Source organism: Homarus americanus, unplaced genomic scaffold (genome assembly GCF_018991925.1).
Source record: "Homarus americanus isolate GMGI-L3 unplaced genomic scaffold, GMGI_Hamer_2.0 scaffold39675, whole genome shotgun sequence".
Taxonomy (NCBI): domain Eukaryota; kingdom Metazoa; phylum Arthropoda; class Malacostraca; order Decapoda; family Nephropidae; genus Homarus; species Homarus americanus.
Window position 1 is genome coordinate 1,842,167 of NW_024736071.1, and position 26,566 is coordinate 1,868,732.

The 26,566-nt window shown below is 41.7% G+C and overlaps 1 protein-coding gene across 2 annotated transcripts; it reads left to right on the forward strand.

Annotated features, from left to right (window-relative positions):
• LOC121871736 lies at window positions 1-26,194 on the forward strand. Of its 2 annotated transcripts, none has more exons than XM_042374150.1 (3): window positions 1-160; window positions 3,448-3,559; window positions 24,705-26,194. In XM_042374150.1, the coding sequence occupies exons 2-3, from the start codon at window positions 3,452-3,454 to the stop codon at window positions 26,082-26,084; spliced, it is 1,488 nt and encodes a 495-aa protein (XP_042230084.1). In that variant the 5' UTR covers window positions 1-160; window positions 3,448-3,451; the 3' UTR covers window positions 26,085-26,194. The 2 variants fall into 2 exon arrangements, with proteins under 2 accessions (XP_042230084.1, XP_042230083.1); XM_042374149.1 differs by lacking the exon at window positions 1-160 and adding an exon at window positions 183-470.
• The last annotated feature ends 372 nt before the right edge of the window (window positions 26,195-26,566 follow it).

The window sequence follows — 26,566 nt, forward strand, 5'->3', positions numbered from 1 at the left end:
GTGAGGTGAGCTCCTCTGTGCTCTTGTGTTGTCTGGAACCCACGGAGTTTATTTCTGGTACCGACGTGCCTTATTAGAGCTCCTTATACCACACATCGGTTATTTTTGCCAAACGGCATCTAAACGCCCGTGGACAAGAGGAAACCAAGACTTTTTGCAGGTAACTGTTTTTCAGAGTTACCATAACTGTAAGGGATTGCTTGTGACCATTTCTGTTTCCCAGCGACATCAGACAACTTTTGATATGACCCTTAATGATTGTTGCCTCAGCATCCTATGAACAGTGTCCTTCACACATACATTTTTTCGCATCCTCGGCTTCATCAGGACATCCAGCTGTTATTACAGTGGAACAATAATCGAGATTATCTTGAAAAACTTGAGAAAGCAGTCGAGTGCCTGGAGGAGAGTGGACGGTACCGGAGAACAGTGGAAGAAGACAGAGAAAGCTCAAGTAGAAACCCACACAGGTAAACATCTTAACAATTACACAGTAAGGTGAAAAGAGTTTAAATCATACCAACTGATACATAATATTTTCTTGATTACTAATGGATTGGACAAGACTGTGTGTGTGTGTGTGTGTTTGTTCCCTGTGTCCGTAAGTTTATGTGAGGATGTAAGCCTCTGTCCTCGAGGACATTCACAAGGAAAATCATACTGGAAAAATAACTTATATTCTCTATCCTTCCGGCTCTCTCTCACTTCTCTTTGTCTCCTTGTCTCTGTTTGTTTCAGTCTGTGTCTGCCTCACTCTGTTTCTCTATTTTTTTTTCTATATGAGAGTAATACAAAAGCTACTACTCATGATAGCTGGGCACCAGGAATATGAAAAAGAAAACACAAAGCGTAGAAATTGGTGAATTAAGGATGGAAAATATAGAGACAAGATATTCAATGATGACTTGAAGAAAAGTTGAGTTAGATATACTACTAACAGAGAAAGGCATGATTATCTCCAAAGTGTACGATGAGGTAACCCCCAGAGCACAATATCGTCGTACTCACGTGAACAGGACATAGTTTTCACTAGGTTAAAACGTTGTGCACAAGAAGTTAAGTTGTCGTACAATCATTGTTTTCTTTCCAAGGCGAAAGTTGTACTAAAGAGAATCGGAACTATATTCGTATTTATAATCTCCTTTTCTATAGACTAAAGTTGTATTGAATCTGAAGTTATGTATAACCCACATGAGCTGTATTACATTGAATGAAAATTGAGTTTCCATTTGTTATGAGCACACTCACACGTTTGCAGTCTCACTCACATGCCATTACTCAAATTCATGTTGAATGCTTCGGCATGTTTAATGAGACTAGATTCTATGATCCCAAGCCCACCCATGACCATTAGAATCTTAGTATTACCATTTCACAAAAATTTCTCTCAAATTCCTTTACAACTAAAAACCTGGAACGTCAATGTGACATTTAAAAACTCATGCACTGTTAAACAAATGTTAATCAAAAACTCTCCCAACAACACAATTGGTTTCATTTATAAAGTTCCTTGCAAGGAATGTAATATGTTTTACTTCGGCCAAACAGGTAAAGATCTTGTAACTAGACTTAAACAACATAAATATAGTGTTAGGACAGGCCAGGAATCCAATGCTCTGTTTGTTCATTTGAGGGATAACAAGCATTGCATTGACTGGGATAATGCCTCCTCAATATTACCTTGTAATTCAATTGACAGTAGGAACATCATAGAATCTAGTCTCATTAAACATACAGAAGCATTCAACATGAATTTGAGTAATGGCATGTACAAACGGGACAATTTTGTAATTAAGAAGATTTGTAACCAGGTGAGAAGGTTAGGTCACCTTACCCTCTGACCTGACTACCGACCGTTGCGGTGCTATTTAAAGATTAGTAGGGTCATTAACTAATACCTGACCATTGTGGACCTGATCTCACCCTCCTCTGTATATATACACCATGTTTTGTACTTCTCCTTACTCTGTACCCAAGAAGATGTGAATTACACGAGAGCGCTTGGGAACTTCGTGTTTTCTTCATTCCTTGTGGTTATCAGCATATACCTAGATCACGCACACCTACAGTGATTTACTTGCATATATATATACAGTATATATATATATATATATATATATATATATATATATATATATATATATATATATATATATATATATATATATATATATATATATATATGTGTGTGTGTTGTGAGTATATAAAAATTAATCTGTTGTTTCTTGCATTTGTTTTATCGGTGTGGTAGCCTTAGTGGTAACAGCGCTCGCCTTCTGTCGCTGGTTTCCGCCTGGAGAACCCCCAGTCTACCATTTGGGAGGTGAAAGCACTTGAATTTACTGTTGGCAATATTGCCCCTTGTGTACCGGAGACATAATAATCAGTATGTATCCCCATTACCCCCATGCACATATTTTATTCACACACATAAGTAATGTAACTTGCACTTGTAATATTTGTTTCATCTTTGTTCTTTTTATTTGCTCTGAAATTTGTTGTACCACACACTTACTTTATTATGCAACTGTTCTACAGTACTTTTAATAACAATGCAGTTTCCTTTTCAGTGTGGTTTTATCAACACACACACACACATATATATATATATATATATATATATATATATATATATATATATATATATATATATATATATATATATATATATATATATACACAGTACCTCACTTGTCGGGAATCGAATCCTGGACCTCTTTGGTGAACAGGGATCGCTACCACAGCGCCACATTGACAACAAAAACAATCCTTGGCTTTGTTAGATTCAACACAAAACCTGTTCAGCGCCGTGAACCTCTATTGGGGATTACCCGTGCCAACTATGTGGTCGGAGTAGAATTTTACCGAATCCAGCTAGGACCATATAAGTACCAAATGTACGAACACGCGCACACACACATGCACACACACACACCAGGGACAGGTCAATGACTCACATCAGGACCTGGGGGCGAAAATATTATAATAATAATAATAATAATAATAATAATAATAATAATATTAATAATAATAATAATTATTATAATTATAATTATAGTTGTAATTATAATTATAATAATATTTATAATTATAATTATAATTATAATTATAATAATAATTAATAATTAATAAGAAGAAGAGGAAGAAGAAGAAGAAGAAGAAGAAATTTAAAAAAAAGGTCAATAGTGAGAACCGATAAATGTATGTTGTGTTGTCAAAGAGAAACAATTGAAACCCTGCAATTGTGTGTAAATAAAGCAGAAAGTCAGATCAGCAACCTGGGATTTGGTCACATTTTTGTAATGTCATATGGTAGCAGGGTCTACCATTATACAATAGATTATGCTTCCAGTCTATTGTAATTGTGTAATAGTCTCCTGATACTATTGTTGCTGCCGGTATTGGTAATGTTCTTGTCTATTTCATTATCTACCTATGTATTTACAGGATCATGTGTCGTGAGCTTTGCTTGCTGCTACTGATGCTATCGTTGATGGTGGTGGAGGCGGTGGTGGAGGATGAGTCAGACGCGGAAGCATCCTCCGGATCTACACTACCGGTAGGACGCTACTGGTCTTACAACATAGTCCTCATACGTAGTCAAGGGGAGCACCAAAATTTTCCCGCTGGGAGCCTATACATAAGAACATAAGAATGGAAGAAACTGCAGTGGGCCTATTGGCCCATACTGGGCAGTCCCATTTACGCCCAACCTCTATTGCTCATATATCCTCCCCACCTATGTTTGAAGCTATCCAGCGTATTCGAGTTAATGATGATATTTGGTAACTTGTTTCCATTCATCCACTACTCTATTTCCAAACCAATGTTTACCTATCTCGCTCGTAAATCTAAATTTGTCTAATTTAAAATTATTACGAGCTCGCTCCTGTTTGGATAGTTTGAGTACCTTTGTTATGTCCCTTTGTTTAGCCCTGACTCCCATTTATACACCTTTATCATATCGTTCCTCACTCTACCTCTCTCGAGGAGTGCAAATTAAGATGCGTTAACCTCTGTACTCAAGGTTCCTAATGCTGATTAGTCTTGTCATTCTCCTCTGATTTCTTTCTAGGATTGTATATCCATTCTGTAATACAGTGACCAGAATTGAACTGCGTAATCCAAGTGAGGTCTCACAAGCGCAAGATATAGTCTAGGATAACCTCTGACTTGTAACTAACACTCTTTTATATGAACCCAAGTACTTTATTAGCCTTGTTTCGAGCAAATACATTGTTTATTTGGCTTAAGGTTCTTACTTATCATTACTCCTAAATCTTTCTCAAATTCGATTTATCTATAACATCGTTGTTCATATGATATCTGGTTTCTCTGTTTACATCTCCTAGCTCTAGTATTTTACATTTGTCCACATTGAATTTCATCTGTCATTTTTCAGACCATTCAAAAAATTTGTTTCTGTAGTTTTGCGGAGTCCTCGTCAGATTTAATTATACGCCCTATTTTAGTGTCATCAGCAAATTTACTTATGTTGCTGTCTCCGCCGATATCTATGTCGTTTATTTATATAATTAATAATAATGGTCCAAGTATTAAGCCTTGTGTACCCCACTAGTGACGTTATCTAATCGGATTTAGTGCCGTGAATGCTCACTTGCTGTTTCCTATTCTGTAACCACACAATAATCCATTTTAGAATATCTCCTCCAATGCCATGAGACTCCACTTTTCTTATAAGTCTTTCGTGTGGGACTCTGTTGAAGGCTTTACTAAAGTCAAGATTTACCACATCATAGTCGTGCCCCTCGTCTACTGATTCGAAAACAGCTGAAAAGAATGCTAACCCCCTACGCCCAGGGCTAGGGTGAATCTGACCGTAACCCCCACACAGGATAAAACGGTGAAAATCAATTTTTCCAAAATTAAATTTTAACCTTTATAAATGATAAAACAATGAAAAAGACGCAAGAAAAACTATATATTGTCCCTCAGTGACGAGTGAAATAAGGAGAGAGGTGGGGTTTCTTACAGGGAGCAGTTCGAGGTCATTACGCATCAGGGGTCCCTTTCCCGTTTCCTTTGTGTCCGAGAAGGGCAAAAATACATATTTTTACTGATAAAAATACTTATTTCCTAGAAATAATTCATTAAGAATTTATTTTATTTGCATTACTTTTCATAAAGACTGTTCGGCGACACACACCCGGGCGGCACTTTTGGGTCTGCTCATCACCCATATCTGCAGCTACTGGAGACGTTAATCCATCCCTTTGTATCGGCGTTTTTGCTTTTTGTTTAACTGTTACTTATAAAGTTTAAGTATGTTTGGTGTGTATTTAAAGCATACTATATTTGAGTATGTGAAAGTACAGTAATATTATAATGGTACACAAACTATTTAATATATATATATATATATATATATATATATATATATATATATATATATATATATATATATATATATATATATATATATATATATATATATATATATATATATATATATATATATAGTGAGTCACTGTGCAATATGTATTTTTTGTGGGGGCACGGGGGCGTAACCATGGGCAGCTCCCTGGCGGCATACCTGAATACGCCATCGCCAATGCCAGGTGTGAACAGAGACTAACGTCAGATCCTTACACTTAGCTGCACGCTTTGTGGTGTTAGCATAGACGTAAAACCTCCTTTGCCCCTTACGACCACCTGGACCAGTCTGTAGGAAGTCCAAGTTGTGATGAACAACCCAGTCACGTGTAAGCAGTCTGTCAGGTAGTCCTGCTTGGCTGTGACGTCGTGGTAATAGCTGCCACGATGGTTCCATATTTCTCCAGGTGTTGCATTATCACTTGCTTCTGAAAAACCATGAGAGAGGGTTTTCCCGGTTTTTACTAGGTACAAGTAGTGGTCCATAAGTTTCTTCACAACAGCGCCAGAGAAACAATGTGGGTCATCCTTGGGTATGTCTACGTCACTTGCTGTGTAAACTACGAGATCTAAGACATACCCAGTATTGCAGTCACACAGCACAAAGAACTTGATTCCAAAGCACCAGACTCGTCCACCACTACGTTTTGAAAGGGTCCAAAGAACTTCGTAAGACGTTCCTTCAGCATCGTAAAATTTCTGTTATTTCCCAAAGTGTCACCAGCCACAGGAATGTTGTTATCTACACGGTGTAGATAACGTAGGATGGAGGCAAACCGGTCTCTGGACATGAATTTTGCAAACAATGGAGTTGCTGTGATGTCATCAGGAGATATCCAATACTCCTGAAGTACATGTTTTTTCACATGTGCCATCAACATCAGTAATGCAAAAAACACTTACAGTTCGGCAATACCGACATCACTCCATCGACGCATGCGTGTCGAGGGGCCAGAGCCTTGGTCAACATCACACGTTTACTGATAAAATTTGTTTGTCTCAGTACACAGTAAGTCCAAAATTGCACCATCAAAGAACACACAAAAATAATCTATCTCACGTGAATCCTCTGAAGAAGGAAATTCAGGAGTAATTCCACCTGATGATCTTCTGAATTCAGGGATATCAGACTGAAAATTACTGCCATCAGACAAACAAAGGCATCTATTGCCCCTTGTCTGAGTCGTGAGCGCCGCAGGGCGGGGATACGCCGTTCTGGCTGGGCCTCACTGCCCGCGTCGTCCTCTTCCTCACTGGTTGACACAACATCGTCTAACTGAAATGCCAATTGGGATCAACGAACGCCTCATGACGCTCTGAGTCCCACTGAATCACTCACGTCATGCATTTTTCATCAGTGCATACGCCCCAACACTGGATGTAGAGGATGACACCAAGGAGGCTTTTTACTCCGAACTCGACAGTGCTAACCTCTATCTCCAGAGAAGATAAAGTTTTCCTCCTTGGTGACTTCAATCCCAGAGTTGGCAGAGATTCTGACATTTGGCAGGGAAGCATAGGGAGAAATGGACTAGGCAAGTGTAATTCCAACGGCCTACTCCTCCTCAGCAAGTGTGCTGCACACAACCTCACTATCACCAATACCTTACTTAGGCAGGCCAACAAGTTCAAGGGTTTGTGGCAACACCCATGATCCAAACACTGGAATCTCATTGGCTCCATCATTGTCAGAGAAAGAGATCGCCGAGATGTCCTCCTCACCCGTGCCATGCGTGGGTCAGACCAATGTGACATTAATCATAGTTTTGTCAGATCCAAGCTCTCACTCCACGTCCCTCCAAAACGGCGAAGGCAGCAATCCTCCAGAAGAGGTTTTAACAACAAGTGTCTGGACTCTGGATGATCCAGCGGTAGCACATGCTATCAGAGTGCAGCTTGAACATGGGCTGATAAACAACCCGACAACAAACAACCCAAATCCCAGTGTGTGTGTATAAACATAAATCACAATAATTACCTATGAGTGACTTAAGTCAAACCCAGGCAGGCAGGAAGCTCATTCATTGTAACCACGATGGACTAAAGCTATCCACCTTAACTACACTCTTGTAGCTCAGGTTTCCTACGCACTCACTGTAAGCCCAAGGACTAGTCTAGGCGGATTTTGAGATGCAGGCAACACAGGCGACACAGCGCAGGGCAGTGCAGAAACCTGTATCTTGGTAATTCAAATTAGAGTGCACACATTAAATCTAGGTAATTCAAATTAGAGTGCGCACATTGAATCTAGGTAATTCAAATTAGAGTGCGCACATTGGGACGCAGTGCAGCACTGAGCAGACGCATGCGTAGTGATTGGAACACAGTTTTCTGCTTGACACGTGCACGTGCCAGGTGATTCAAGGCATAAAATCATTGATTTTTTATATGGCGGAGGAATTTATAGAGGCTGTTCTGAGTCAAAGTGTACTTTATGACTAGCCATCGTGACTACATGGTATATGGGATAGTATAGCTGAAACTCTCAAGTTAGAAGACAGTGAGTGTACAATATTGCTAACCGAAGCATACATTTAAAATCAATACTAAAATAAATATTTATCATGAAGGTACTGTAATTTACTTCATTATTCAATACATGACTTGTTCAATATGCACACCACACTTGTACTGTGCTGTGCCGTGCTGCCCTGCGTCTCAATGTGTGCCGAGCAGTCCGCCCACACTCGGGTTCCAAACTGCTTTTTGAATCGAGTTCCCAGTAGGGTTAAGGCCGAGATAAGAAAAGAGGAATAATGAACTGAAGGTAGCAAGGGAGGCGAAGTCAAACCCCGAGGGATTCTTTCAAATGTATGAAACTAAAACGCGAGAAAAGATTGGACCAATACAGTCACATACCGGCGAGCTAACTGATAACAACGGAGAAATGAGCAATAATCTGAATAAATATTTTTCCAACAGTTTTCACCACCGAAAATTTAAACATGATACCCGAGGCACCGACTGTATACAGAGATAGTGAAGAAAATAGATTAAGCGAGATAGTAGATTAGTACCGACGTTAGTAAGCAAATAGACAAGATAAAGCCTAATAAGTCGCCAGATCCCGATGAGATATTTGCCAGAGTATTAAAGGAATGTAAGGAAAAGCTTAGTATGCCCTTAGGAAATTTGTTTAACCTGTCCTTAAAAACGGGTGTAGTACCAGAATCCTGGAGGATAGCTAATGTAATACCGATTTTCAAGAAGGGAGATAGATCACTGTCCTCTAACCACCGTCCAATCATCTTAACATCAATTGTAGGCAAATTGCTGGAAGCAATATTTTCAAATTCTATTCGAAATCACTGGAGAAGCACAAGTTGATCAATGATTCCCAACATGGCTTCACAAGCGAGCGTTCATGTCTAACTAATCTATTAGCATTCTTTTCAGCTGTTTTCGAATCAGTAGACGAGGGGCACGACTATGATGTGGTAAATCTTGACTTTAGTAAAGCCTTCAACAGAGTCCCACACGAAAGACTTATAAGAAAAGTGGAGTCTCATGGCATTGGAGGAGATATTCTAAAATGGATTATTGTGTGGTTACAGAATAGGAAACAGCAAGTGAGCATTCACGGCACTAAATCCGATTGGAGTAACGTCACTAGTGGGGTACACCAAGGCTTAATACTTGGACCATTATTATTAATTATATAAATAAACGACATAGATATCGGCGGAGACAGCAACATAAGTAAATTTGCTGATGACACTAAAATAGGGCGTATAATTAAATCTGACGAGGACTCCGCAAAACTACAGAAACAAATTTTTTGAATGGTCTGAAAAATGACAGATGAAATTCAATGTGGACAAATGTAAAGTACTTAGGCTAGGAGATGTAAACAGAGAAACCAGATATCATATGAACAACGATGTTATAGATAAATCCGAATTTGAGAAAGATTTAGGAGTAATGATAAGTAGGAACCTTAAGCCAAATAAACAATGTGTATTTGCTCGAAACAAGGCTAATAAAGTACTTGGGTTCATATAAAAGAGTGTTAGTTACAAGTCGAGAGAGGTTATCCTAAGACTATATCTTGCGCTTGTGAGACCTCACTTGGATTACGCAGTTCAATTCTGGTCACTGTATTACAGAATGGATATACAATCCCTAGAAAGAAATCAGAGGAGAATGACAAGACTAATCCCGAGCATTAGGAACCTTGAGTACAGAGAGAGTTTAACGCATCTTAATTTGCACTCCCTCGAGAGAGGTAGAGTGAGGAACGATATGATAAAGGTGTATAAATGGGAGTCAGGGCTAAACAAAGGGGACATAACAAAGGTACTCAAACTATCCAAACAGGAGCGAGCTCGTAATAATGGCTTTAAATTAGACAAATTTAGATTTACGAGCGAGATAGGTAAACAATGGTTTGGAAATAGAGTAGTGGATGAATGGAAACAAGTTACCAAATATCATCATTAACTCGAATACGCTGGATAGCTTCAAACATAGGTGGGGAGGATATATGAGCAATAGAGGTTGGGCGTAAATGGGACTGCCCAGTTTGGGCCAATAGGCCCGCTGCAGTTTCCTCCATTCTTATGTTCTTAGGTTCTTATGTCCTATATACCAGGAAAAATCTCTTGGGATTCGCTTTGGATTATCTTGCTATCCTGATTTCGTAGTCCCTCTTTGCCTTCCTTACATTTTCTTAACATTCCTAGATAGTTCATTATACCTATTTCTGAGCTGCTCCTCCCCTCCCTTTAATTTCTTATAAATTCCTTTCTTTATTCCTATTCATGTTTAAGTTTTTTGGTCATCCACCTTGGCTCATTGTTATTTGACCTAATTTTTCTGTATGGTATATTTTGTTCTTGTGCTTTACGTAGTATACTAGTGAATATAGTATAGTCATGATCAATTGTTGTGTCGCTGGTGACCTCACCCATTCCTACTGGGACTGACCTGACTGTTCCCAGGCGACCTCACCTAGGTACCTTCTTAACCCCTCATAATCCGCCGATCGAAAGTCTGGGACTCTGACCATATTTTCATTGTTTTTCGTTTCCCAATTTAGGGTGAACCTGATTTCTCTGTGATCACTGTTCCCTAGTTCTTCCCCTATTGTGATATCTCTGATAATATTTTCTTTATTTGTTAATACTAGGTCTAATATATTGTCACCTCTAGTAGGTTCTGTAATTAGTTGTTTCAAAAAATTGTCCTGTACTGCGTCTAGGAAGTCTTCAGATTCATAGTCACCTACAATGTTGTCCCAGTCAATATTTCTGAAGTTGAAATCCCCCATAATGCACAGGTTGTTATATTTTGCTGCCCTACTCATTTCCTGCCATATGGGCTGAGCTGCTTCTTTCCCAAGACTTGGGGGCCTGTAAATCACTCCCATAATTAGTTTTTCTCTTCCTTCCGTGATTTCTACCCATACAGACTCGGTTCCTATTTCACCCTTTATTGAATTATTAATACAACATTTTAATGTATCCTTGACGAAGAGTGCGACCCCTCCCCCCTTCCTACCTTCCCTGTCCTTGTGAAAAAGGTTGTACCCTTCTATGTGGTACTCTGATAAAAAAATTTTGCTCGCCAGATTCATCCAAGTTTCGGTGATTGCTATGACGTCTACATTCTCGGTACATACAACCGCTCTCAGCAAGTCTATTTTATTTCTAACGCTCCTACTGTTTGTATAGTATACATTTAAACCTACCCTTCCCTGGTCCTGTTTTACCCCTTGTCCTGAGTAACTAATTTTACTTCCCAGGACCTGCTTGTTTTTTGACTCCCACTTTCCCTGACCTCTCTCTACTGGCGAAACCCCCCCTTTGGAGTGACAATTTCACGCTCCAGGGATGCAGACAACGTCTTTACCCCCGCACGAGACAAGTGTACTCCGTCACGACTGTACAGGTAGTCGTTGCCATATAATGATTGCCAGTTATCAATGAACGCCCAACCCTTGCTTGCACAATGTTTTCCCAGTCAGCAATTTATAGTAATTGCCCTGGACAGCCATTCACCACCAACTCCCCTTCCAGGCAAGACACCACATACAATCGGGATCCCTCCTTTATCGCTAACCTTCCCTAGCACCTCCCTATACCTCTTGAAAAGTTCCTCACTCCTAACCTTTCCTATGTCGTTGCCTCCTACACTAAGACACACTACTGGCTTGGTACCCTCTCCTGCCAAACCCGATCTATCTTCTCAGTTACATACCCTATCCCAGCCCCAGGAAAACACACCCTAGTCCTACGTTTCCTATCTCTTGCACAAAAAGTCCTATCTAAGAAACTCACCTGGCTGTCCCCAACTACTACTACCTTACCACTGAGCAGGGTTTGAACAACTGCCCTTTTCTCTCCTGGCACCACACCGCCCTGCCTCTTCTCTTCCTCGCCTGCTTCCTCCAATACACGGTAGGGGTTACTGCACTCCATACCCTGGTCATCTTTCCTGAGTCTGACCCTAGTTCCCTTCGAGTCAACCACTCTGCTCCTCCGGACCCTCCTTCGCAGGTGTCCTGCTAGGCAGGACACCAACCAGAAGGAGCTCCGTCCTGAGGGCTTCGTTCTTCCCCTTTAAAACGTATATCTCTCTCCTCAACTGCTCCAGCTGACTTAGCAGAGTGGCCAGGAGTTCGTCTTTCCTCACACAACGTCCCTCTTCCCCCACAACACAACGATCCACGGCGGCCATTTCAAATGGTCACTAACACGAGCACTTGGGGACACGTCCTTCTCGAAGCTAGGTTAGGTAGCGTCTGAGCTAGGTCATCATCCCTGGCACTATTTCTCTGTAACCTTTCACTTTGTTTACCCGCTCCCACTGCAGTCTCCTCCACCCCCGTGCTCATATGTTTCCCTAGCAGTTTAAAGACTTCGACATCTTTTGAACTGCCCTCTCTAGAGAGCCAGCCAGGGATGCCACCCCATCCCCAGACAGATGTACCCCCCTCCCTAGCATAAAGGTCCCTTCTGCCATAGAAGTTGTCAACGAATGGGATTGATATCGACTGGCAATATCTGTCAAGACGGCCGTTGACACCAACTGCCCTTGACAACCATTCATTGCCAACTCTCCTGACAGGACACCATATATAATAGGGATCCCTCCCTTCACCCTAATGCGTTCTATAGCTATCTTGAACTTATCAAGGAGCTCCTCACTCCTACACTGGCCAATATCATTGCCTCTTGCACTGAAGCAGACAATGGGTTTGTTCCCATTACCAGACAAGATATTGTCCACCCAATAAACTATATTCCCCACCCCAGCTCCTGGCAAACACACCCTCATCCTATTTTTATTTTTACCACAAAAAGCTTTGTCCAGGTACCATACCTTGGAATCACCAACAATTAAGGTTTTCATACCTTCCTTGTCAGCCCTGTCCCTGACTATGCTAACGCCCAATTCCCTAGGGACAGCAGGTGTCCACCATATTCACCTGGTTAAAAATCTTGTTAATCACAAAATTATCCAATTTATACATGCTATTACTCAAATTCATGTTGACAGATTCGGTATGTTTAATGAGACTAGATTCTATGATGTTCCTGCTGATGATTGAATTACATGGTATTATCCCAGTCAATGCAATCCTTATTATCTCTCATATAAATGAACAAAGCATTGGATTCCTGAATAATGCATTGGATTCCTGGCCTGTCCTAACACTATATTTATGCTGTTTAAGTATAGTTATAAGATCTTTTCCCGCCTGGCCTAGGTAGAACATATTACATTCCTTGGAAGGAACCTTGTAAATGCAACCACCTGCATTGCTGGGGGAGTTCTTTTCCTATGTAGTTATGAGCACAAACACACACACACACACTACTATTACTACTACAACTTTGCTGTCACTCGGAATCGAGTAAGACGATAATCCAGCTATGATACAATGATATGAGTTATTTGTGATGTCATCTAGGTTAGTGAGTTTTGAGGTGACTAAAGAGACCGATACGGGACCCGCAGCGTCGTTCACATTCGTTGCACATATGGAAGGCTCCATCTACTGCGGAGGGGCGGTGGCAGCGTTTTTCCTGCGTTGGCGCTTTTCTGCCTCTGTTTGCAGTCGGGCTAACTCGAAAGTATTGACACCTTCTCGTGTGGTGCTCCTCCAAGCGTTACGATGTGGAGTAATCGACTCCCAGGTGAGGGGGTCGATTTGGCACTTTTCAGGTTTGTCTGAAGACTATCCTTATACCCTTTCAATTCCCCGCCGGCGTTACGTTTACTATTCGTTAGGTGACTGTAAAGTAGCTGCTTTGGCAGTCTACTGTCGTCCATGCGGGTAACATGGCCAGTCCAACGTAGTTTTTCATGAATAATGGTAGCCTCAACACCCTACAGTTGGTGTCAGCAAGAATACTGGCATTTGTTCTCTTGTCTTTCCAGCGAACTCTGAGGATGGAACGTAGACTAAGTTGGTGAAAGGTTTCAAGTACCTTGAGGTACCTCCTGTATGTAACCCATGTCTCACTGTCATATAGCAGAGTGGGGAGGACCACTGCTTGATATACGTGCAGCTTTGTAGATAATTTCAGCTCCCTACTGCTGAAGACACGATTTCGGAGTCTGCCAAAGGCTTGAGATGCACATCTGATCCTATGCTGAATCTCTTCATCAATGCCTGCGGTGGTGGACAGGTGAGAGCCGAGATACCGAAAGTTTGCAACATTAGAGAGGATACTACCGTTAAGCTGGATGGATGATGGAGGTGTGTCTGAACCAGGGGCAAGTTGAAAGAGAATCTGAGTCTTACATACATTCACCTCAAGGTCGAAGTGTGCATACGCGTCTGCATAGGTGTTCAAGTTCTCCTGTAGGTCGTGTTCAGTGTGAGCAACTAGGGTGAGGTCGTTTGTATACTGAGGTTCAGTAATGGAAGCTGCCGACACCTTTGTTCTTGCCTGGAGTCGCCTTATGTTGAAAAGACCCCCGTTCACCCGGTACTCGATGTTCACCCCGCTGGCTAAATTGGCACTGGCACGAGTAAGGAAGGCAGCCAAGAAGATGGAAAAGAGAATTGGTGCAAGTACACACCCTTGTTTAACCCCATTTTGGATGGGAAAGAGCTCTGACTGGGTGCCGTTGTGCAGGACACTGCCGTTCATGCCATCGTGGAGTTGCCTCACAATGGAGATGAATTTTGGTGGGCAGCTAAAACAGCTGAGGGTCCACCAGGGGGGCTTCCCTGGTCGATGAAAGCCATGTACACTTGTACAGGTCACGATGCTGTTCTCCGCACTTTTCCTGTATCTCGCGGGAAGCAAAGATCATTTCAGTGGTGCCACGTGATGGTCTAAAACCACATTGAGATTTAGGGAGGAAGTTTTCCGCCTCTGGAAGGAATCTGTTTAGGACTCGGGCGATAATCTTGCCAGCTACAGACAGCAGCGAGATCCCACAGTGGTTGCCACAGATCAGTCTCCCTTGTTCTTATAATATTGACAATGGAGGAGTCTTTAAGAGCTTGGGGGATTTCCTCCTTTTCCCATATATTTCCAGGAGAGAATGGAGACGGCTGGTAACCAGAGGTCCTCCTGCTTTATACCCCTTGGCTGGGATTCCACCAGGCACTGAGGTTTTGTTAATTTTCATCTGTTTGGTGGCAGTAGCTACCTCATCCAGGGATGGAGAATAGCCGAGGTGGGTCAGCTCTGGATGCTGAGGGACCTGCTGGGTAGTCAGGACATCCACATCGGTGTTTCGGTTGAGCAGTGAATGGGAGTGCTCTTTCCATCGCTGAAGGGGGCCTTCTTCGTCTTTAATTATGAGGTTACCGTCAGATGAGCAGAGGGGGCCTGTGCCACGAGTGACTGGCCCATAAAATGATTTAGTGGAAATGAAAAATTTTCGCATCTTGTGCTGATCTGCAAGTTTTTGTGCTCCATGTGCCTTATTTTTAACCCAGTCGTTCTTTAGATTGCGAAGTGTCCGTTGGGCTGCCGCTCTCTTCTTGCTGAAAGTATCAACTTTGGTTCGAGATTGAGGGTTGTTCTGCCAGTCAGTAAAAGCAACAAGTTTATCATCGATTAGTACTTTGATTGCCAGGTCATTTTTATCAAACCAGTCATGGTGTATTCTTTTCATCTGCCGAGGGTCTCTCGACAGGTTTTTGTCATAACAGTATTAAGAGTATCCCATTCGGCACTGGGATTCACGTTGTTTGCTGTTGGGTTGTTTATAAGCCCATGTTCGAGCTGCTCTCTGAAAGCATGTGCTACCGCTGGAGTCTCCAGACGATTAGTATTAAAACCTCTTCTGGAGGCTTGCTGCCTTCGTCGTTTTGGGAGGACGTGGAGTGAGAGCTTGGATCTGACAAAACGATGATCAGTGTCACATTGGTCTGACCCACGCATGGCACGGGCGAGGAGAACATCTCGGCGATCTCTTTCTCTGACAATGATGTAGTCAATGAGATTCCAGTGTTTGGATCATGGGTGTTGCCACGAACCCTTGAACTTGTCGGCCTGCCTAAACAGAGTATTGGTGATAGTGAGGTTGTGTGCAGCACATTTGCCATTGGGATTACACTTGCCTAGTCCATTTCTCCCTATGGTTCCCTGCCAGATGTTAGCATCTCTGCCAAGTCTGGCATTGAAGTCGCCAAGGAGCACAACCTTGTCTTCTCTGGGGATAGAGGTTAGCACTCTGTCGAGGTAGGCATAAAAGTCCTCCTTGATGTCATCCTCTGCATCCAGTGTTGGGGCATATGCACTGATGAAGAAGGCATGACGTGAGTGATTCAGTGGGACTCGAAACTTCATGAGGCGCTCGTTGATCTCAATAGTCATTTCAATTAGCCTGTGTAGGATGCGTTGGCGGATGGCAAAGCCAACTCCATAAATGTGGTTTCTCTCCACAGCAGGCTTACCCTTCCAGAAGAAGGTGTAGCCAGATCTCCGTTCTGTGAGTTGGCCCTCATCTGGGAGCCGGTACCCACTGACTGCTGCTATGTTGATGTTTTGCCTAGCCAGCTCCTTTGCCACAAGGGCAGTTCTTCTTTCAGGATGTGTATTTGTGCCAGAATCCAAAAGGGTCCTGACATTCCATACAGCGACCATAAGAGGTTATATGTTTTTGTTTTTGTTTTTCTGTGATTTTGTTTGTGTTTTCGACGAAAATAAGGATGACCTTACTGGATGCGGTTTGCCCAGTCAGGTTGGGTTTTTAGGCATGCTATGTTCAGGGCACCTTTTCTAGCCCCCTCCCCATGTGGGGTGAGCAGAGTGGCTCCCTGAAAGGGCTGCCCAGTCGCACAGACAGGACTGGATTGCACTGCTGCCTATTTCCCAGTGCATAAACGACCATCATATCTGTGCCGCCCATGTGCAGAGTTGTGACTAAAGACTCCCGGCAGTCATCTCTGCCTGTCCCCGTCGCCACTCGTCCATCGCCATAGGACTTTTGGGGGTATAGGGGTTTTGATAATGATGAGAGGTATGATGAACTGGATGATGGCTGCTCGAGTGAGTTGATTTATTTGGTGAGGCAGGAGCACAGGCTGCAACCACACATCTTGGCTCTCCCTTTTCCTGATCCAGTGGTGCAAGTGTAGCAACGACTGGGGAGAGGAAGAGTCACAATCGACTGCCGATAGCCCAGTTTGTTGGGTTTTGCCTTAGTAGCCTGTCCATCAGGCATTGCCTTCGTCCGCCGGTGTAGTCATTGGGTTTCTACTGTGGTCACCTCTTCCGCCTACACTGCCGTTGGGGTCTTGTTGGAGCTCTGTAAGCATGTCTGTCTGATGTGGGGCTGCACTACAGATTTTTCGTTCTGGGTTTACTTTTGTAACCTTATACCTACCAAGGTTAATCGGCAAGGCAGTGGGGCGGTGATTGGTAGGCGCCAAGACGTGTCCACATCCCAGTGGGCCTCTGCGCCGTCCCTCTGGGGCCCACTGCTACTCCAAGATCCCCTGCTCATGAAGCCTGGGCTCACGAGGCACCCAGTTACCGTGTGCTAACAGAGGAAAATTTATACAAGTTGCTTCCCTGTTCGCCACGAGGGCTCGTCAGACGCTGCAGCTGAAAGCAAGAGGGAGCAAGCAGTGCTTGCACCTTAACACTAACATAATGCTGCCACTCTAGACGCATTTCACCACCCTGTGTGTGGACACACACACATCTATATATATAAAACAAAGAAATATTTCTGTGTTTTTTGTTTGTATGTGTGTCCGCACGAGAATCTCGGAAACTACTTTACCGATCTGTATTGATGATGGATGGTGTTATATGTAGTGATGATGGATGGTGTTATATGTAGTGATGATGGATGGTGTTATATGTAGTGATGATGGATGGTGTTATATGTAGTGATGATGAATGATGTTATATGTAGTGATGATGGATGGTGTTATATGTAGTGATGATGGATGATGTTATATGTAGTGATGATGGATGATGTTATATGTAGTGATGATGGATGTTGTTATATGTAGTGATGATGGGTGGTGTTATATGTAGTGATGATGGATGATGTTATATGTAGTGATGATGGGTGGTGTTATATGTAGTGATGATCTATATATATATATATATATATATATATATATATATATATATATATATATATATATATATATATATATATATATATATATATAAAACAAAGAAATCTGTCTGTCTGTTTTTCACCCTTTCTGGGATCAAACCCGGGTCCGCTTGCTGGCGAGGCGAGCATGCTTACCATTACACCCCAGGTCGCCAATAAGAGCTACACCATTTGACACAGATCCAGCGACTGGTGAGGCAAAAGTAGATACGAAAATCTCATCCACTGACTTTTATTCATACAGACATCATGATTAGAGAAGGCAGTTTCAACCAGTTACTAAGATCAAGGAACCTCTTCCACCAGTTTGTAGTAGACATGTATGCCAAAATTGAAACAGAAAGACTCACCTTCATACGACTTAACCAAAAGAAGCTCAGGGTTGATGAATACATTCATCTGAGAGATGCAATAGCAAGGGATGGACATGTGAGCAATGTTGGATAGCTGGTGATTCTCCCCTCTTCCTTCGCTGGAGGTCCGCGATACATGCATGAAAAGACTGAGGATGCCATGACCTACGTCAGAAACTATGGACGACCAGATCTCTTCATTACTTTTACATGCAACTCTGTATGGACTGACATAACAGAAGCTCTAATGGAAGGCCAGGAAGGACAAGATCGGCATGACATTATAGCGAGAGTATTTCGTCAGAAAGTGATCAAGCTCATGGACTTGCTTACAAAAGCATCAATCTTTGGCCCTACACGGTGCTACATGTACTCCATTGAGTAGCAGAAACGAAGTTTACCACATGCCTATGTCTTGATCTGGCTGAAAGAGAACTTCGACCGAACATGATTGACAACTGCCTACGAGCAGAGTTTCCTGATCCAGAAGAAGATCCAGTTCTCTATGAGATTATCAAGAAGCAAATGATTCATGGGCCATGTGGACCATTCAACAGACACTCTCCATGCATGAAAGATGGACGTTTCACCAAAAACTTCCCAAAAGACCTGATAAAGGATACTCAGAGTGGAGAAGATGGCTATCCTCAGTACAGGAGAAGAGCTCCAGGCTATGGAGGTTTTACAGCAGTGTTGCGACCTGGAACAGACAGTGAAATAACAGTAGACAACAAATGGGTGGTCTCCTACAATCCTCTTCTGAGTAAAGCATTCAATGCGCACATCAATGTGGAGTTCTGCAATTCAGTCAAGTCCATCAAGTATGTTTGCAAATACGTCTACAAAGGCTCTGACCAAGCAATCTTTGCATTGGAAAAGGATGGAAAGCATGATCAGGTGACACTTTTTCAGCAAGGCCGTTATATATGCAGCAATGAAGCCCTATGGAGAATTTATAATTTTCCCATACACGAACGATGTCCAACAGTAGTTCATCTGGCTGTTCACCTGGAAAATGGACAAAGAGTATACTTCACAGAAGTCCTAAAATCAAATGGTAAATCCTGCCACCTTCTGGGAGGCTCCACATTGTGTCACTGTAGTGCATTAAGGTAGACCACATGTTTTGGTCTTGCCATTAGCAGCAAGTATGTACAGATTTTTGTCATTTCCCACTTTGGAGCATCCAACATAGAACTGTCCATGAGAGAAGCAAGGAAACACCAGGTTTAGGCCAACCATATTTAGGGACTGTCCCTGGCTTTTGTAGATGGTCATGTGAAAGCTCACTTTAACCGGGAACTGAAGTCGCTTGAACTCAAATGGCAGGTCATTGGTGATGAGAGATATCCTTGGTATAAGAACGTCCTCTCCTTTAGCTTTTCCTGTTAGTATTGTAGCTTCCAGTACATGTGGCATCATGTTCTTCACCACCAGTCTTGTGCCATTGCAGAGGATTGGTGGTTCAAGATTTCTTAAGAGTATTATAGGAGTTCCAATCTTGAGAGTGAGGTGGTGAGGAGGCATTCCAGCGGGCTCCAAAGAATTAAGGAATTCTGCAGGGTACTGCACTGCATGGTCCTGGTCGATTACTGTATCAACAGACTTGAATGAGGTCTCACTGCCTGGAAGCTGTCTGAGTAGATTCATGTTGATTTCAGCCACTGTTTCATTCTTTGGTGCCAGAATTGCGCGTTCACGCAGCCACTTGTGATCCTTGTAGTGGTGGATAATGTTTGGGTAGACCATGTTAGTGAGCTCAGTTGAGGACTTTACAACATTTCCACATACTTGAGGAATGATTATCTGTCCTTCTGAATCAACAGGGAAGTTCCATTCCCAATCTGTAGAAGAAGGTTTGCAAATCGTCCAGCATCCTGATCTCCTTGTAGATGTACTCTCATGTTTGTGGATAGGGTGAATGTCTGAACACTTCTCCAAAGGTATGATGCCTTGAGGCACGCATTCAGTTCATCAGCTGGAGTGCTTCGAGGAATGACAGGTAGGGTCTGGCGAAAGTCTCCAGCAATTACCATTGTAATGTCACGCATGAGATGGTCATTTTCTCGTATGTCTTGCAAGGTCCTGTCCAATGCTTCAAACGCTAACTTGTGAGACATAATGCATTCATCCCAGACTATGAGGCTGCATTTTTCTAAGAGTTTTGCCTTTGCCGATCCTTTTTTGATGTTGCACACTGGATTCTCATTGTGAGCGAGGTTGAGAGGCAGTTTAAAAGTTGAGTGTGCAGTACGTCCTCCTTCTAGTAGTGTTGTAGCAATGCCTGAGGATGCCACAGCAAGAGCAATTTTCCCCTGATGACGTACTTTGGCCAACAGAAGGTTGATCAGGAATGTTTTTCCTGTCCCGCCAGGTGCATCGAGAAAGATCATACCTCCCTGCTCCGCTTGTATCGCTTGCAAGATCTGTTCATAAGCATTTGCTTGATCAGGCACCAGGTGAGGCTCATTTTCTTCAAGAAAATTCACCAGAACTTCAACTGAGTATTCTATCTCTCTGAGCAACTCCCTGTTTGCAACTACTGGTTCTTCTCGGTTTGGGGAAGGCAATCCAAAATCAGTCAAGTTTTTTCCGCATAGCTCCATCACTTTGTCTTCCAGCATGATCAGAGCCCTGTTGAACATGTCATCCATGAACTCAATCTCTTGACCAGGATGTTCTCTTCTTGCTTGATGAAGCACATCCTCTGAAAGACTATCTTGGTGGTTTTTCCAGAGCTGGCTTGGGTTGGAAAGTCCACATGTAGCAATCATGATGGCAAACAGGATCCTCATTCTCATGGCGATTGAGTAGCTGCTGCCTCTTCTAATGTGTCATTCCAGTGACCATCATCTTCCAGTAGGCCAAGGAGATTGCACGCTTCCTGATAGGTTCTGCAGATTTGTCCATTCACTGTCTTGAGTGCTGCATATTATGTTGGGCCACGGATGTGGCGCAAAAGTAGTCTCAAACAATAGCATTCAAAGTTGTTGGGGTGAACCGTGTACACACGTCCCAAAGCATTGCCTGACTTTATCCCTGGATAACCTTCAACATCGGATCCTTGAGCTCTTCTCTGGAACTTTTTCATTGAAGCCTGCCATATGTATAACTTGGGTATGTCAACATACAGGAGTATTTGAGCAAACTCATCTTCCTGTGAAAGCCTGAAAAATGCAGTGAGGGTCGTATCAGCAGGATTTGCCATCTGATTTTGTAAGGACTCTTCTGTGAAGTATACTCTTTGTCCATTTTCCAGGTGAACAGCCAGATGAACTACTGTTGGACATCGTTCGTGTATGGGAAAATTAAAAATTCTCCATAGGGCTTCATTGCTGCATATATAAGGGGCTTGCTGAAACTGTGTCACATCATCATGATTTCCATCCTTTTCCAATGCAAAGATCGCTTGGTCAGAGCCTTTGTTGGCGTATTTGCAGACATACTTGATATACTTGACTGAAATGCAAAACTCCACATTGAAGTGCGCATTGAATGCTTTACTCAAAAGAGGATTGTAGGGTACCACCCATTTGTTGTCTACTGTTATTTCACTGTCTGTTCCAGGTCGCAACACTACTGTAAAACCTCCATCGCCTGGCGCTCTTCTCCTGTACTGAGGATAGCCATCTTCTCCACTCTTAGTATCCTTTGTCAGGTCTTTTGGAAAGTTTTTGGTGCAACGTCCATCTTTCATGCATGGAGAGTGTCTGTTGAATGGTCCGCATGGCCCATGAATCATTTGCTTCTTGATAATCTCATAGAGAACAGGATTTTCCTCTGGATCAGGAAACTCTGCTCGTATGCAGTTGTCAATCATGTTCGGTCGAAGTTTCTCTTTCAGCCAGATCAAGACATGGGCATGTGGTAGACCTCGTTTCTGCCACTCAATGGAGTACATGTAGCACCGTGTAGGGCCAAAGATTGATGCTTTTGTAACCAAGTCCATGAGTTTAATCACTTTCTGACGAAATACTCTCGCTATAATGTCATACCGATCTTGTCCTTTCTGGCCTTCCATTAGAGCTTCTGTTATGTCAGTCCATACAGGGTTGCATGTAAAAGTAATGAAGAGATCTGGTCGTCCATGGTTTCTGACATAGGTCATAGCATCCTGAGTCTTTTCCTGCATGCATCGCGGACCTCCAGTGAAGGAAGACGGGAGAATCACCAGCTGTCCAACATTGCCCACATGTCCATCCCTTACTACTGCATCTCTCAGATGAATGTAGTCATCAACCCTGAGCTTCTTTTGGTTTAGTCGTATGAAGGTGAGTCTTTCTGTTTCAATTTTGGCATACATGTCCACTACAAACTGGTGGAAGAGGTTCCTTGATCTTAGTATCTGGTTGAAACTGTCTTCTCTAATCATGAATCTGTATGAATAAAAGTCATTGGATGAGACTTTCGTACCTACTTTTGCCGCACCAGTCGCTGGATCTGTGTCAAATGGTGTAGCTCTTATTGGCGACCTGGGATGCAATGGTAAGCATGCTCGCCTCGCTAGCAAGCGGACCCGGGTTTGATCTCAGAGAAAAGTGAACAATCAGACAGACAGACTTCTTTGTTATATATATATATATATATATATATATATATATATATATATATATATATATATAATCAACACCTCAACCTGCCAGGATTCGAACCCACGGCCCAAGAGCGCATGACTGTGACGGGGGGAAGCTAACCGCTGGACCACCAGGATACTAAAAGCAGTCCTAGACTTTGTTATATTTCACACAAAGCCTGTTCAACGAGCTTATGGCTCCGTGAACCTCTAATGGGGACTACCCGTATCACGTAGGTGGTCAGAGTAACGTTTTACCAAATCCGGCTTCGAAACACGAGGATCCATATACTGTATATTTCATTAGCCCAATAAAGCACGCGGACTTCTACATACAATCTACAGATGTAGAAGTCCGAGTGCTTCATTGGGCTAATGAAATATATATATATATATATATATATATATATATATATATATATATATATATATATATATACAGAGAGAGAGAGAGATATCATCACTACATATAACACCACCCATCATCACTACAAATAACATCATCCATCATCACTACATATAACACCATCCATCATCACTACATATAACACCATCCATCATCAGTACATATAAGACCACCCATCATCACTACATAAACACCACCCATCATCACTACATATAACAAATTCCATCATCACTACGTATAACAACATCCATCATCACTACGTATAACATCATCCATCATCACTACATATAACACCATCCATCATCACTACATATAACACCATCCATCATCACTACAGATCGGTAAAGTAGTTTCCAAGATTCTCGTGCGGACACACACACAAACAAACAAACACACATATATATATATATATATATATATATATATATATATATATATATATATATATATATATATATATATATATATATATATATATATATATATATATATATATATATATATTGGTTCATTGAAAATGTTCGTGTAGCTGTTCATTTATTCCAACTAAATACAGGGTATGTTCACAATTGGTAAGAAGACCTTTTATTCTCCAAAATAATGTTGAATATCTGGATTATCAAAATGAAAATGATTTCAAGGCATTAGCTCTTCAGAGAGCATGTTAAAACTTTTTAACTATTTATCATAAAAGGTCGAAGTCAAAGATGAAATTCGCTTTCAAATTGTCTTTTCCTTATTTCATTGTTTTGTACCAAACATAAAACAAACAGAAACAAATGATACCAAGCATATAGCGCAATAGGTAATGAACTACAGTTTGTATGGCTGGATATATCCCAAATCATTTATAAACTATTAAAACTGGATATAAATACTAGCTGACGTGCAGTCCGGGGGAGGTAAAACGCTCACCATCTGTTACGTATCTATGATTTATATCTGTTTTTTCATGAAATATTCACTAAGTTTAAGATGTAATATTAGTGACTTTATGACAGATGACAATACTCTATATTGGAAAAATCCAAAGATGCTGTTACCCATTTACTCAAATAAGGGTGTCAGAGCCACTTGCATAAATGAACTGCTTAAAAAAAATCTTTTAATTTCCCCATTGTGGGTGTAAACAAAATATCTCAAACAGAGATGTAAGCCATCTCGGAGTAAACATTGCAAATGGGCTGAATATAAGTCAGCAAGAACTACTTTGTTTTTATAGAAAACTTTTCCAAGATCAAGATTACTGTACAGGCCTGTCACATTTCTTAGATGGATAATGATTTTTGTGGTGGTGAGCCTCTTTTAGTTCCTATTTCCTTTCATTCTTCACTTTATAAATAATATTACTGTAACCATGTTTATCTGTACAAGTGACGGAAATAAGACTTGATATAAAGATTGTGCACTACTGACTGATTTTTTACAGGATGTTGACATTCATCCAGATCAAGAGATGATACCGATAGACCAGACCAACACAAACAATGTACAACAAAATTTCGCTTCTAGTGGTGATGGTGGTGAAGATAGTTCTGAGGATACATCTGCATTCAACACTGCAGGAGACGTACTGCCAACACCCCAGCCATTGGTGCAATACAGGTATCAAAGCCAACACATCAACAGACAACCACAACTCAACCGGAGACAAGATGATATGAGGTACTTTCAGCAATTAATGCGAATCCGTCAGTATCCTCTGTCATACAACCAAAATCAACAACACCAATTGAATCTTGCAAGTCAAGAGTATATAAACCATGCACATGGATACTTACAAAATCAACAGATGAATCTTAAAAATTCCCCTCTGACACCAGAGAGACAGAACACATGGGATTCTGGTTCTCGGGGTTCATATAGTCTCTCTAACAATCATTTTTCTCCTCCATACAACACCCAAAGGCTCACCCCCATCACAAACCACAGACCACCCTATTTTCCACGTCAACGTCAAGATATACCGCTGGAAAAATATAAACTGCTGTCTGAAAAGCAATCTGAACCTCACCTGAGTAAACCAGGTCCAGAGTTATCAATCCATGACCTTACCAGTAATTTCTACCAAGTAAACAAAATTCCTCTTCTTTCATCTGTCTTACAAGCATCATCCACTCATAATACTAACAGGATTAATAACCAACCAGTGAATAATTTCAGAGCCCCAATTTCCAAAAATACTCAGAGATCTTTTGGTACCAATAACAAGAGACAGTTTTTTAGTCTACAGCCTGAACTTGCTTACCCAAGACCCCCTCCAAAGACACATTACCCACCAAGGAATCGAGAAATACCAGAACCCAGTAATCCTCAAGAGGAACACACACTCTATGACCCCGAACGCTATCCTCCAAGTATGTCCTTTGGACAACCTTACTTCACCCGTGATTTATCAGGCATCACCAGTAACCAACAGGAAGCTGGACATGGTTTTGGTGAGAACAGGGTGTATAAACCAAATATTTACAATTGGAAAAATCAATATATACCACGCCTGAGAAACAATTACCGCTCCAATCCACACAGGAGACAATTTTCACAAAGCCAATTTTCTGCAGTCCGAAACTTAGACACTCCGACATATCAAAATGTGAAACAAACTTTTCAAACGGGCATTAAAGGGCTCAATTACGCTCAGCTACCCAGTGGTTATGCCTCCCCCACAACAACGTTTGAAAAAAGTGAAAACAAGGAAAAACGTGAAAGCAATCACAGTAATGCAATGGGTATAACCAACTTGGAACAGGCAGAGAAAGACTCTACCGTTCTGTTCAACGGACATGGTGGTCCTCCTATTATAAATTAGTAGCTAAAGTGATTACTGGCATTAAGATATTCTGTGTCTCAATATCATAGTACCTCAGAATGCACTGTACAAAAACGTCTCTAATAAAGCTTTTGCTACAGTTGCCCTATGATGTGTAAATCCTTGTAGCTCACCCCTGACCATCCTCAATTTAAACAACACACATACTTAGCGATGATATTTTTCTTTAGATTTTTACCTCAGATATCTTATGTCTCATTAATTTACCTACCTACCTTATTTACCTTATGGCCACCCACTAGAGGAGGCCATGCCGAAGGGAAGAGGCCAGTGCCCTGTGTAGGATCTCTTCATTTTTCTTGATAATTTTTTCAAGGGCTGCTTTGAAACCCAGTACTGTGCTTCATTCCACATCTTGAGATGATAGACCGTTCCATAGGTCTACTGTGTTACCTTCCGTTTACCTGTTGTAATCACTGATGAGATAAAGTCTGTAAAAGTCAGTATGAGAAGTGCACTGG